The following is a 13,269-nucleotide window of genomic DNA, read 5'->3' on the forward strand; positions in this document are numbered from 1 at the left end:
CTGTTTAGCAGACGGTGTAGTGTGTGTTTGTGTGTGTGTTAATCTGGCCTGTCTCGCTCTGTTTCTGTCAAATTATGGAGAAAAAAGGCACAAACTCATTTGGCAAAAAGCGTAAAACGGTTAAGAAGAAAGATGGCGCCGATCCCGTTAAAAACTTCGAGAAATGGAAGAAAAAGTACAACAAGACGAAAGCCGCGGTGAAGCGGGACAGGGCGCCGAAGAAGCCGGAGTGGCAGGTGGAGCGGGAGGACATCCAGCGGCTGGTCAGCAGGTATAGCGACATCAACTCCATGGAGGTGGTTAAGTTCTCCGACTTCCCGATTTCAAAGAAGACCCTGCTGGGTTTGCAGGAGGCCCAGTGCCGACAGCCCACGGAGATCCAGAGACAGACCATCGGCCTCGCACTGCTCGGTAAGGATGTCCTCGGCGCAGCGAAGACCGGCTCTGGGAAGACTTTGGCCTTCCTCATTCCGGTGTTGGAGTGCCTTTACCGGCAGCAGTGGAGCTCCATGGATGGCCTCGGTGCCCTCATCATATCCCCCACCAGAGAGCTGGCCTACCAAACCTTCGAGGTCCTCCGCAAGGTGGGCAAGAACCACGAGTTCTCCGCGGGGCTCGTCATCGGCGGCAAGGAGCTGAAGGGCGAGTCAGAGAGGATCCACCGGACCAACATCGTCATCTGCACCCCGGGCCGACTGCTCCAGCACATGGACGAGACCGCCACCTTCCACGCCTCCAACCTGCACATGCTGGTCCTGGACGAGGCGGACCGCATCCTAGACATGGGCTTTGCGGATACACTCAACGCCATTGTGGAGAACCTCCCCAAGTCCCGGCAGACGCTGCTGTTCTCCGCAACGCAGACCAAGTCAGTCAAAGACCTGGCCCGGCTCAGCCTCAAAGACCCAGAGTACGTGTGGGTCCATGAGAAAGCCAAGTTCAGCACACCGGCCACGCTGGAGCAGAGCTACGTGGTGTGTGAGCTCCAGCACAAAGTCAACATGCTCTACTCCTTCATCAGGAGCCACCTCAACAAGAAGATCATCGTCTTCTTCGCTTGCTGCAAGGAGGTGCAGTACCTATTCCGGGTCTTCTGCCGCCTCAGACCCGGCATGCCGGTCCTGGCTCTGCACGGCAAGCAGCAGCAGATGAAGAGGGTGGAGGTCTACAACGACTTCCTCAGAAAGAACAGCGCTGTGCTCTTTGCCACAGACATTGCTGCCAGAGGCCTGGACTTCCCAGCTGTCCACTGGGTCTTGCAGTTTGACTGTCCGGAGGACGCAGACACCTACATCCACAGGGTGGGCCGCACCGCCAGATACAAGGAGGGGGGGGAGGCCCTGCTGCTGCTGCTCCCCTCAGAAGAGAAGGGCATGGTCAGCCAGCTGCAGGAGAAGAAGGTTCCCATCAATAAGATCCAGGTGAGATGGCATGCATCCATGGCAGCGCTGTTCACAGAGAGCAGCGTACAATGTATTCAAGCACAGGACAGGAGAGGACAGAACAGGAGGACAGGAGAGGACAGAACATGAGGACAGGAGAGGACAGAACAGGAGGACAGGACAGGACACATTGCAACACTCAGACATCCCGGGCTCCAGTTATAAGGTGCATACGGAGATAAATACTGTAAGATTACACAGCATGCATTAGGAAATAGGAAAAAAGAAGATTTGCTTTTTAAATGTAAATTTTTAGTGCTTGCAGTACAAACAAATTGACAAAAAAACAGACAGAGGTCAGTGAGATATAATTTTATTTAGGAATGTGTCAGGGATTTCCCAGTCAAGTTTTTTTCCCCTTGATCCTGATCCGAGTCATTTGATATTGAGTATCTGCTGATACCATGTCCTGATCTGATACCTGTGTCAACCTGGATAATCACACTGCACAATGCACACTTCAGCTATTTTAAAGTTATTAAATTCAATCCAGTGAATATGCTTGACAATTTAATAGCTCTGCAATGGGATACAAGAAGAAATGTCTGCATGCTTAAGGGTTCTTTTTTTCTTATTTTTACAAAATGTCAAAGTAAACAAACAAAAATGTGTCTTCAGAATTTCCTCTCAAATCCACTTAGTGCGGCATCATTGAAGCATAGAACTCAATAAATGAGTAAGATAATCACAATTCCACTTCAAAGTCGTGTTATAGCTACACTATAACATTACCAGTTATGACAAATAAAAAATATTCACAATTCAGCATATTACAGCATTATAGTATAACTAGTTCACTAAAAATGAACAACAGAAATTTCAGTTCCAAAAAAGCAGTTTCTGTTTATTGGAGTAGCAGCATTCCAATAATAATTCTATATTTGATTTTTGGCACGCTTTTCAAGAAACTCGTAGATCCTTAATAAAGCCTGAATATCTGCCATAAACCATGCCCTCAGTTCACCACCCCTGTGTGATGGTGGAAGCACATAAAGGGCCGGACGGTGTGTGCTCAAAATAACCGATCCCAATGAATGAATGAATGTATTGATTGGGTCTGATACTGATCCTTCAGACCCAACTGGAGCATCTCTGACATTTTCTATAAACTTTTCATTTGTGTTGAATTGTGGAGAATTGTGGATAATTATATAGCACTTATCAAAACCAAAGTTACAAAGGGCTTTACACTTAAAATCACTAAAATACAAATGCAGGAACATTTTTTAAAACACAAACAAAAGAAAAATATAAGAACAGCACACAAGAAAAAATCTAAATGTAAAAAATAAATAAAAAATACAACACAAAAGAAAAAAAAGGTTAAAAACAACAAAAAACAAAAACATTCACAATTCAATTGATTTCTGATCAGTCGACCTGTATGGAGTAAAGCAGACTTACAAAGGGTTGTTCGTGAGAGTTAGAGTCAGAGCAACTGCTTTATTATCTCTGCATGTAAATGGACATGCACTCAAGGCGTGTTTACCCTACGAGTCACAACCACCCATTCTCATGCACATTCACCCAGTACATGGTTCAGTTTTTAACCATTCACACATACTGATGGAACAGCAGTTTGGGGTTCAGTTAAATATGTTGACTGGAGGAGCCGGGGATCGAACCACTGATGTTTCGACTAGAGGACAACCCACTCTTCCTCTGAGAAACAGCTGCTCCAGTGTAGAAACAGAGTAGATAAAAGAAGAGCTAATGTTATTCTTCCAGGATGTTTCGCCTCTGTAATGGATGGTCTGGTCTTGGTGTAGAAGTGGCACTCATGTAGAGGCGTGCGCGTGTTGCTGCTGTTTCCATCCTTAGTTGAAACTCATTTTACAGCCATTTCAGCAGCACTGTTGTCATGTTTCTTTGTAAACAAAGCCACACTTTGGACTGTTTGTTTCACTCCTTGTTGTTGATTTCATAGTTTTGCAATGAGCAACTGTCAGAGAAACATGCGTGCACTGATTAAAGGAGGCGTACATTTCTAATGAACTGGTCAGTTTGTAACCAGGTCTCCATTCCCATCCCTACATGCGACCGCTGTGAGAACGGTCATATAGGAATTCACATTTGTTTTTCCCCATCCATCCATGGGTCATACTCTCACAGTGCTGGCTCAGATCATTCACTCTTTAGTGTTAGAGCACCTGTAGAGGGCCGCAACCACAGCGCTGCTGACGGCGACTGCGTGTGCACATGTCATGACACAGACAGAGATGTTGGTGTGTAGTTCTGGGCATTGGAGGGTTCACAGAAACTGTTCCTCTGTGAAATACTCCACATCACCACTCCACCACTCCTGACTCCTCTCCTGCTCCCACACCTCTCTCTCCTCACAACCAGCAGCAGCAGCTGCTAGCACAGCTGGTGGACCAAAAGACTGTGTGTACACCGTGTATACCCTATATATTTACTCAAGTACTCTACTTAAGTACAAATTGCAGGTACTTGTACTTTACTTGAGTATTTTCTTTTCATGTCATTTTATACTTTTACACCACTTCAATGCAGAGGGAAATATTGTACTTTTTACCTCACTACATGTATCTAAAAGCTTTAGTTACTTTACAAATTAAGATTTTTGCATCAAAAAAAGAATTATAAAATGTAATGTTTTATAATGAATTAAATTACCAAACAATTTATACAAGTACACTTGCAACAAAATCTCAGTTGACAGAAAAACATAAAAGTTTTTTTTTTTCAATTAAAAAAAACAACCCTTGTATCATTTTGATCTTTTGTTGTTGTTTTTCTCCCTCCCTTTTTTAAAACAAATAATTCAGAGTTTTATGGGTGTTTCTTTCTTTTTCATATAATTTTGAGGGGCTTGGGTGTGTTTCTCTTTTGAAAAAATACTTTAGAGCTCTTTACGTGGTTTTTTTATATGTGTAATTTTAGGGGTTTGGATGGTTTTTCTTTTTTTTGTTAAATAATTTTTGGTGTTTTATTTTCTATTTTCTTTATAAATTAAAGATTAAAAGTTTTTTTTCTGCATTAGGTATTTGTACTTTACTACTCCAAGTATATTTTCCTGATTGTACCTACCTACTTTTACATAAGTAACATTTTCAGTGCAGGACTTAATTTTGTATCAGAGTATTTTCACAGGGTGGTATTAGTACTAAATAACTAGTGCTAAATTTAATGGTCTGCATCTTTCTTTCACTTCTGCTTACAAAAACAGAAGAGCTGTAGACAGCATTTGTATTCATTCATTTTGTTTGGGGATTCCTTCCAGGTGAACCCAGACAAAGTGCAGCATGTGGAGCAGAAGCTGGAGGCCTTCCTGGCCCAGGAGAAGGAGCAGAAGGAGCGAGCTCAGAGGTGTTTTGTTTCCTATCTGCGCTCCATCTACCTGATGAAGAACAAAGAGGTGTTTGATGTTTTTAAACTGCAGATTCAGGAGTACGCTGTCTCTCTGGGCCTGGCAGTTGCTCCCAGAGTGCGCTTCTTAAGCAAAGCTCAGGCCCAGAGAGCGGAGAGAAGAGCGCAGAGAGAGGAGGAGCACTCTGAAGAAGAGAAGGAGCAGAGGAGCTTTAAGGCCCAGCTAAAAGGAAACATTCATCATGAGGAAAGTCAGAGGTCAGACTCAGAAGATTCAGGCGATGATGAGGACGGTGGTGATGAAGGAGAGATGGGACAGGCCAAGACCCGACTGCTGGCTGCAGAAGACGAGGATGATGATGATGATGATGATCTCAGAGACTTGGAGCTGCTGACAGTCAAAAGAAAGGATGTCTTCAATCTGACGGGGGATGATGAGGGCCCCGAGGTCCCTGCCAAAAAGAAACTGGAAAAACAGAGTTCAAAGTTCAAAGAAGCCAAAAAGGCCCTCAAAAGAAACTTCCAGGTCAACACCAAAGTGGTTTTCAGTGAGGAGGGAGAGACTGTGCAGCTGTGGCCTCCAGTCCAGCGGGCAGTGACCACTGGACTGGAGGAAGAGGAGGAGGTCTCAGGTATCAATGTGGAGAAGGCCAGGGAGAGGCTGAAACGTGAGGACCAGGAGTTTGACAAACAGGAGTACAGCCGCAAAGTGAAAGCCAAACACCGAGAGAAGAGGCTGAAGGCCAAGGCAGCCCGCAGGGAGGCCAGCAAGACTGTGGGATACAAATCTGACCAGGACGAGGAGGACGAGGTGGTGGCCTACCTGGCCAATCACAGTGACGACGAGTTTGACCCCAGCACCTTGCCAGATCCTGACAAAGTGCGCTCTGAGGAGGAGGGGGAGGGGGAGGGGGAGGAGGATCAGATAATGTCAGCCAAACGGCAGCACAGCAGTGAAAGCAGTAGTGAGGAAGAGGAAGAGCTCCCCACAGGGAGTAGGAAGAGAGCGAGGCATCAGGATGAGGAGCACACAGCCCTGGACACGGGGCTGTCTCTGGCTGAGGACGAGGAGCTGGTCCTCCATCTGCTGGGAGGGCGGAGCTAGAGCAAACACGGAGAAAGGAACACTTAAGTAACAGCAAAGTCAGTCATTAAATGAGAACATGTACAAGTCCACTAGACTTTGGCTCTGAATGTGCTCTCATAAGAGCGTTAAAGGGGCACTCCAATGTTTTAGTTTTTCACATCCATAAAGTTGGAGCACTGCCAAGGGACAGATAGATAAAAGAATGATGGACACTGAAGCATCAGAGGCGGAGAAATCCTGACTCTCAGTATGAGTCATTACCCTTCAACTCATCTATTGCAGCCTGCACCATCTCCTCATCAAAGCCTCTAAAAACTTGACTTTAAAGGGATAATGCTGATTTTTTGAAGGGGTCACATGAGGCAGTTATGGATAGTGTATGACGGCCAGTAGATGGCAGTTGGCAAACTCCCTGTTTGGAGGCTGGAGTCAGACATGGAAGCTAAGCAATCTACTGCTGTGGAGTCAGCAGCAAAATGTTTTTTAGCCACCAAATAAAGTCCCACCTAAAATAATCAATATCAATTTGAGTGTGCACTTTATTTAGAGTATTTTTATCACTTTACTTTTCTGTCAGACAGTCCATTTCGACAGGGCAGCTGCTTATGGCTTCAGGTCCACATCTTGCTCCTGTGAAAGCCACCAGACTCCATTGGCAAAGTCATTTTAGCTCTCTGAACATGGGAGCTGCTGATCTATTGCTGGTCTGCTGCTGCTTCGATCAGTTACTGGTTTGTGTTATTGTGTGACATTGGTGAACCTGAATGAACCCTTTCAAATGCCAGAGTTACATAATAACACAACTTGACTAATGGACTGAGGCAGGGGTTAACCAGCAGCCCCTGTGTTCAGTCATGTGAAATGTTTCACTGTTTTTCTCAGTGCAGTCTGGCTTTGAAGAGAGCGCTATAACAACTCCATTTACTTGTTGGAAATCACTGTCTGACATCAAGGTAAAGTGGTGAAAATATTCTAAATGTAGTGAGCACTTAAAACAATATAGATTTGTTTAAGGTGTGATTTTTTTTTAGGTGGCTGAAATAGGTTTTGTTGCTGACCCATCCACAGCCTTAGATTTCTTAGCAGCCATGTCTGACTCCAGCCTCCTTCTCCACACTGGGGCTGTGCAGACAGTCATAAACTGTGTGTGAAAAAATGTCAACTATCTCTTTAAATTCTATTTGTCTATTACATAAATATATGTTTCTACACAAATATCAATCAATAAGCAACAATCAGAGTTTGGTAACATCTTTAAGTTGTGCTGCTGCATCAGGACTGCACAGTGACTGAATAGCCAAAGATGCCACTAGCTTCAAATTCTGTTGTCACTCAGTTTGCAGTGCAGGCTCTCTGATATCAGTGATATGGAAACATGTGTAGCTGAAATAATCTTGCTGATGTCATCAGAGTTCTTTACTCATACTGGACAGAGCTCCTCGAGAGGCACAGAGGACATTATCCCTCTGTTTTTACAGGTTGATTGAGTGAAGTGCCTCTTTCATTTCTACATGTGATGCTGAAACATCATTAAGTCAAGTCAGGAGTAATGTTTTGTAATTACAGTGTGAATTTGACAAAAGCATTGCACTGTCTTTACTGAATCTTACCCAGTGCATGTTGGTAAATGTGTAAACCATAATGAGCAGCATTATGGCCAGCTGTACATCAGTGGGTTAGTGTGGTACCACTGACCAGAGTGTGTGTGTTCATCCTTTTACACACGACAAATAAAAAACATGACCAAGCGCACATAGGTTGCCTTTTTTTAAGAAAACTGCCCTGATCCCAGTTTCCACTTTCATATTAGGCTTCAATAAATAGGTAAGTTAACGCTCTGAAACCTGAGCAATTTGGCTAATGTCTTCCAAAAACATGGAAAGGGGGCACAGAGCAACTTAAGAAGAAATGGACAAAAAATTAGAAAGAGTTTTTTTTAATTAAAAGAAAATTACTTATTTTTAAATTTTAAATTACCTTACTGATTTCTTGGGGTTTCCGTGACATTTCTTGCCAAGTTGCAGATTGTTTTTTCCAATGTTTTTAAAAGATATCAAACCAATTAATTAGGTTTTAGAGGTTTAGATGATAATGAAAAGCAACTGAAAACAGCACAGGAAAACTGATGTTGACCCAGATATTAATGGGTTAGACAGTACCAACAGTTCATGTTTTTTTGGCACACAAGTTGAGCTTTCATGTAGCTGAGTGTTTTCTGCTGTTTGGATGTGTAGTCCTCCTCTTTTTCTCTCTCCTCTCCTTTCACAATTCCTGTGTCTCTCATGCTAACCTGCTTCATGAGAGGGACTTGTACTGAAAACTGAACATTATCTAAATGTCTTTTTGTTTGTTTAGCATCAGAGAACACTCACCATTTTGGGATCAACTTTGATATTGAGTTCTTCTACTAAAGAATTATTTCTCATGTCAGTGCTCAGTTGAATGGTTTGAAATTGAGTTTGACCCTGAATGTTCCAGTCAATAAAAAACATAAGTCCATCCTCAGTGCTTAAAAAAATTACTTGGCATGCCTCCTCCTTTTTGCACCACCTCCTGAGCTCAGGAAATGATTATTTGAATCTCCAAGCTTTCTTTTTCTGACATACTAAGTAGTGTGTTAGTGTGGGTATGTGAACACACAGACAGTATGTGAACTCACCAGTCAGATCATTGTTCAGATTGTGTGATAAATGTAGAAAATATCCATGGTTTATACACAGTAGTGTGAACACCTGTACTTTTTCTATAAAGTACATTAAATGTGATTTAGGAGGAGCAGCATGTGATTTTCAGTTCACATAGCAAAGGTCCTCGTACTTGTCAATTCAACTTTGTTAACTAAATATAACTGTGAAGTGTACATAAACTGAGCAATGTGGCTGCAGGGGCCCATGTCAGCAATTTACAAAAATGAGTCCAATATATGAGCAAGAGCAGATGTAGACACAAACTGGTACAACTAATGACAAAAAATAAGTAAAAATCAATAATGGGCAGATTATTACATCCTTACCACGTGACTCAAGGTCAGTGGTTCCCAAATTGGTCCATCCACAGGGTCCACATTTCTCTTTTGTCATTAGTTCAAGGTCCACACATTAGATAAATGACAACATATTCAATGTCTTTCTTCACCACATGTAAACACTACACACAAAGAAATAGAACATATTAAGAATAAACAGAAATGGCACTACACAATAAAAGCTCTGTGCCAGAAATTCACTGTTACTTCAAAATATGTGTTCAAAATCAAAATGTAGGTGGCCCCTTTTCCCTCACCTTTATTGTAAATCATTCTTGGCTTTATGAAATCTGCATGTTTAGATAAAATGGAAGTAAAAGGAAAGAAGGAAGAAAAGAAAATCCAATATGCTTGTTCCTTATAACCATTTATTTTCTTCATCATAAACTTTCTTGAAGTTTTACCTGCTGTTCAAGGAGTGGCATCAAATGATTTTATGATCTATTCTTCCCAGCCTTTATCCACTGTGTGCAGTTTTGACTGAGTTTATAAACATGCAACAGCCCTGACTGATTCCTTATGATGGCAAGTCAATTGCCAGAGGGGTTTTCAAACTAAAAATCGCTCACTGTGTGAAGAGGTTTGGTGCTTTGTCCTCTGACTTGCAGGCAGAAATGGAATATGGCAGAAATGGAATATAATGTAATAATTAATGTTTTCTTTAGTGTGTAATCAGCTTAAAGTAAGAACATTTGTGCTTTTGTTACCTTGGAATGAGCTGTTTATATTTCCATAGGGAGTGGGTCCACCATGCTGCTCATGGTGTTTCTAAAGTAACTCAGAAAGGGCAATCACAGGCTCTAAATTGGCACATTTGTGTTTTTGCATCAGCCACTATAGTTAACAACCCCTCTGCTATGAGAGCTACAGAAAAATACTTATACTGTAACGTGAAACTGCTTTTTTTCAGGGCTTTTTTTTTGTTGTTGCCAGTTTTAATCAGCGGGTGGGTTTGTTTTGGAGAGGAAGGGGAAAACTTGCAGCAGCTTTTGGAGATGGTCACTGCAGAAATGAGTACATTAAAAATGTGGTTAGAAACAAACAAATTGTCATTACATTTGACCAAAACCACAGTTGTGACCGACAATGTTATTATAGAAAGAGTAAGTGAAAATATATTACTGTGTGTGATACTAGTCCACAGAATCTGCCAGAAACTGCGTATAAAATATTTGCGAGCAAAGTTGGCTATGCACCTTTTAAAAAAAGGTGACGTCAGCGTTATCCTTTTTCAGTTCACATCCATCGTGCCACGTCTTACGGATATTATAATTTAATTTTTTAAAAAGTTTTTCAGAGTTTTTCAGCCCTGTCTGATTAGCCTACGGTGCGCCATCTTTCCGGTGGCCCCAAACGCAGCACCAGCCCCGGATGAGTTTAGGCTGCTCGCTGCCTCTGAAACCACAGGTGAGCTCCGAACTTTGCACTTTCACTTAAAGATTACTCGCCTAAAGTGTGTTAGCCTGCCTTAGATGAAATGACGCCAAACTTCAGTCAGAATGTAGCATCGAAATGAATCACGCAATGTTAGCTAAAGTTAGGTAATGTTTATTTTGGGTGCGTTGGTTAATCCAACGCGCTGTTGCCAGAAGAAATAGAGCGTTCTTTTTGTAATTAAATGAACTATTAAATCACTCATTCACTCCCAGAGTTTGGTGTTCAGAGTAACCGAACGGTCCATTCCAACAGCGCGGTTCAGTGTGTGTCAGAGTGCGGACCGGTGTTGTGTCAAAGACTGTTTCCCGTCAATATCATAGATTGTAGCCAAAGATCTATGGTCAATATGTGGCCCCCATTTAAAACCGACCCAAACCATCTGTATTTTTACGGTTTGATACTTAAAGCACTTATCACTTTATGGTTTTATTATGAACCAAAGTGTGTTTTAGTGTGTTTTAATAACTTTAGCACTTATTTTCACTTGAGGACATCATTCTATTTTAAGTTATTTATATATTTTATTTATCTTATGTATGTATATATATATATATATATATATATATATATATATAATATATATATATACATATATATATATATATATATATATATATATATTTATATATATATTTTTGATCTCATATATTTTTATTATTCCCTTTTCTACCCCTCTCTTTTTTGCAAAATGTACATTTTGCACATTAGGTTTAAACTTTGATCAATGCACCCAAACATTTGTAAACCATTTAATTCAATTTTATTTTATTCAAAAACAACCATATATGGATTTTGTAAGGAAAATTTCAATTATTTGTTACTCACCTAGTCCTCGTGCACCAGCAATGGTAATGCTAGTGAGTTGCTAAATTGGCAAACATAACTTATATATAACCACTGAAACACACATGGAAATATAATAGTACAAATAACAAATCTTTTTTTTTTTTTTTAAACTTAGTTAGCCAAATTCATATTTTACCCGTAGCCTTAAAGGTATAGTTTGGATTTGTTGATGTGAGGTTGTATGAGTTACTTATCCACAATTCAGTATATTACATACAGTAGATGGCGGTTGGCATACCCACAGTAGCAAACACAGAAGCTAAACAATGTACAGCTGTAAAAGGGGGTCAGCAACAAAATGTGGTTTAATAAAAATCCCACCTCCCAAAAAATCAATATCACTTTGTTAATGCAATAATGAGAATATTGTCACTATTTTACCTTTATACCAGACAACCCGTACTGACGGGAAAGCCGTTAACGGCTTGAGTTCCCAACAGGAGCTCTCCATCTATGCTTTCGTCAAAGCTACCAGAATCTTTTATCAAAAACAGTCATTTTAGCTCACCGGAAATGGGAGCTGCAGGTCTACTGCTGCTTCAATCAATTCTTTAGTTTGTGTTATTGTGTGACTTTGCTGAATCCAGACTAACACGTTTAGACACTAAAGTCACACATTAACACAAACAGACTAACTGATGGCGGCAGTTGTGGGACAGCAGCTCCTGTGTTCAGTGATATTTAGTCACTGATTTTTTTCAGTGGAGTCTGGCTTTGAAGAGAGCACTTGTTACAACGGCTCCATTTTCTCGTTGGAAATCACTGTGTGACATAGATTTAAAGCAGTGAAACTACACTTAATATAGTGTACACTTAAAGTGATATTGATTCATTTAGGTTAGTCTTTTTTTAGGTGGCTAAAATATGTTTTGTTGCTGACCCCTCCACAGCAGTACACATTGCTCCAAGGGAGTGTGCCGATTTACATCTACTGTATGCGATACACTATCAAATACCCCATGCAACCTCACTTCCAAATAACTGAACTATCCCTTAAACATTAGTAAGTCTTTTTGCAACAAGGAACTATATACATTGTAATTTGGAAGTTTAAAGTACACAATAGAAGTGGTAAACTACTCAATAAGGTCAGTTCTTCATGACTGCTGAACTGGCTGTTAGCACCTACAACAGCAAATGTATTTTTGTGGATGCTGTTAAGAGGTTCATGAGAAACAAGGGAACACCTGCCTACTTCATACCATGCAAGTTTATTTAAGATGTTTTCATCCTGCTTGGATCTTTGTCAGATCAAATATCCGCACCTGTCTTTAATAAACTTGTGTGGCATGGAGTAAGTGTGCAGGCATTAGCTTCTTCCTCATGTATGCTGTTTTTTGATAGCCTTGCACCTGCATGGTGTGTATATAACTACCCTCTTTCATTCTGTTAAGAAGTTTTAAATACAGAAATGCTAACATTAGCTCTTTTTTCAGTGAGTTAACATTACAGCTTGAGTCAGTGTAGCATAAAATAACATACATCTTTGAAAAAAAACACCCTTGCTTTTGTATTTAATGTTTAAATAATTTATATTATCACATTGTTTTTCCATTCAGAAACAATCATGACCACAAATAAAGTGGTTATTGAAGCCCAAAAGCTGGGGTCCTGTGGTGAGGCAGGGGATGGAGACACCAATATTCAAGTGAAAATATTTCAGGTCCCAGTCATCACACCTGTGCAACCTTCCACCAAGGGGGGCTCCATCTCTGCCCCACCTAAAATCATCTTCACTGATCATGGCCACCAACCTAGCTCCTCTACAGTGACAGTCCCAGGGTGTCACACTTCCTCTTCTTCCCTCATGGTGGTAGCAAAGCTGGCCACTGCAGGAGGTGTGAGTGCTAACAGCCAACCACAGATGACAAAACCAGCTTTGAGCCATGTGACCTCCATTAACCAGGCAGCGACCCCAGGAAGGACAGTGGTGATAACTGTACCGAGGGCCGCAGGGCCACAGCCAGTTCCTGTGGCTCCTCGGCTGCCACAGCCGGCTGCCTCCCCACAGCTTCCAGCAAATATCCACATCCCAGCAGGTGAGCTGCAATATGCCACTGTTTGTGGATTCCGTTCCAGTCTTGTTTGGATATGTTCTCATT

General features: G+C 41.5%; 2 protein-coding genes across 2 annotated transcripts in view; both read left to right on the forward strand.

Annotated features, from left to right (window-relative positions):
• Positions 1-6,365, forward strand: ddx10 (DEAD (Asp-Glu-Ala-Asp) box polypeptide 10). The gene is made up of 2 exons (XM_042483726.1): positions 1-1,421; positions 4,687-6,365. Exons 1-2 carry the CDS (start codon positions 75-77, stop codon positions 5,875-5,877), a joined length of 2,538 nt encoding a protein of 845 aa, XP_042339660.1. The 5' UTR covers positions 1-74; the 3' UTR covers positions 5,878-6,365.
• Positions 6,366-10,238: 3,873 nt separating this feature from the next.
• taf4b (TAF4B RNA polymerase II, TATA box binding protein (TBP)-associated factor) overlaps positions 10,239-13,269 on the forward strand; it is a 43,900-nt gene continuing 40,869 nt past the window's right edge. The window contains exons 1-2 of the mRNA XM_042484211.1: positions 10,239-10,291; positions 12,727-13,206. Of these exons, the coding sequence (XP_042340145.1) occupies positions 12,735-13,206 (472 nt within the window). The 5' untranslated portion in view covers positions 10,239-10,291; positions 12,727-12,734. The remainder of the gene's footprint in view (positions 10,292-12,726; positions 13,207-13,269) is intronic.

Source organism: Plectropomus leopardus, chromosome 3 (genome assembly GCF_008729295.1).
Source record: "Plectropomus leopardus isolate mb chromosome 3, YSFRI_Pleo_2.0, whole genome shotgun sequence".
Lineage (NCBI taxonomy): Eukaryota > Metazoa > Chordata > Actinopteri > Perciformes > Serranidae > Plectropomus > Plectropomus leopardus.

Coding starts and splice junctions, on each gene's coding strand:
- ddx10 (XM_042483726.1), top strand. CDS start 75: ATGGAGAAAAAAGGCACAAACTCATTTGGCAAAAAGCGTAAAACGGTT. Junction 1,422..4,686: donor TTCCCATCAATAAGATCCAG/GTGAGATGGCAT, acceptor GATTCCTTCCAG/GTGAACCCAGACAAAGTGCA.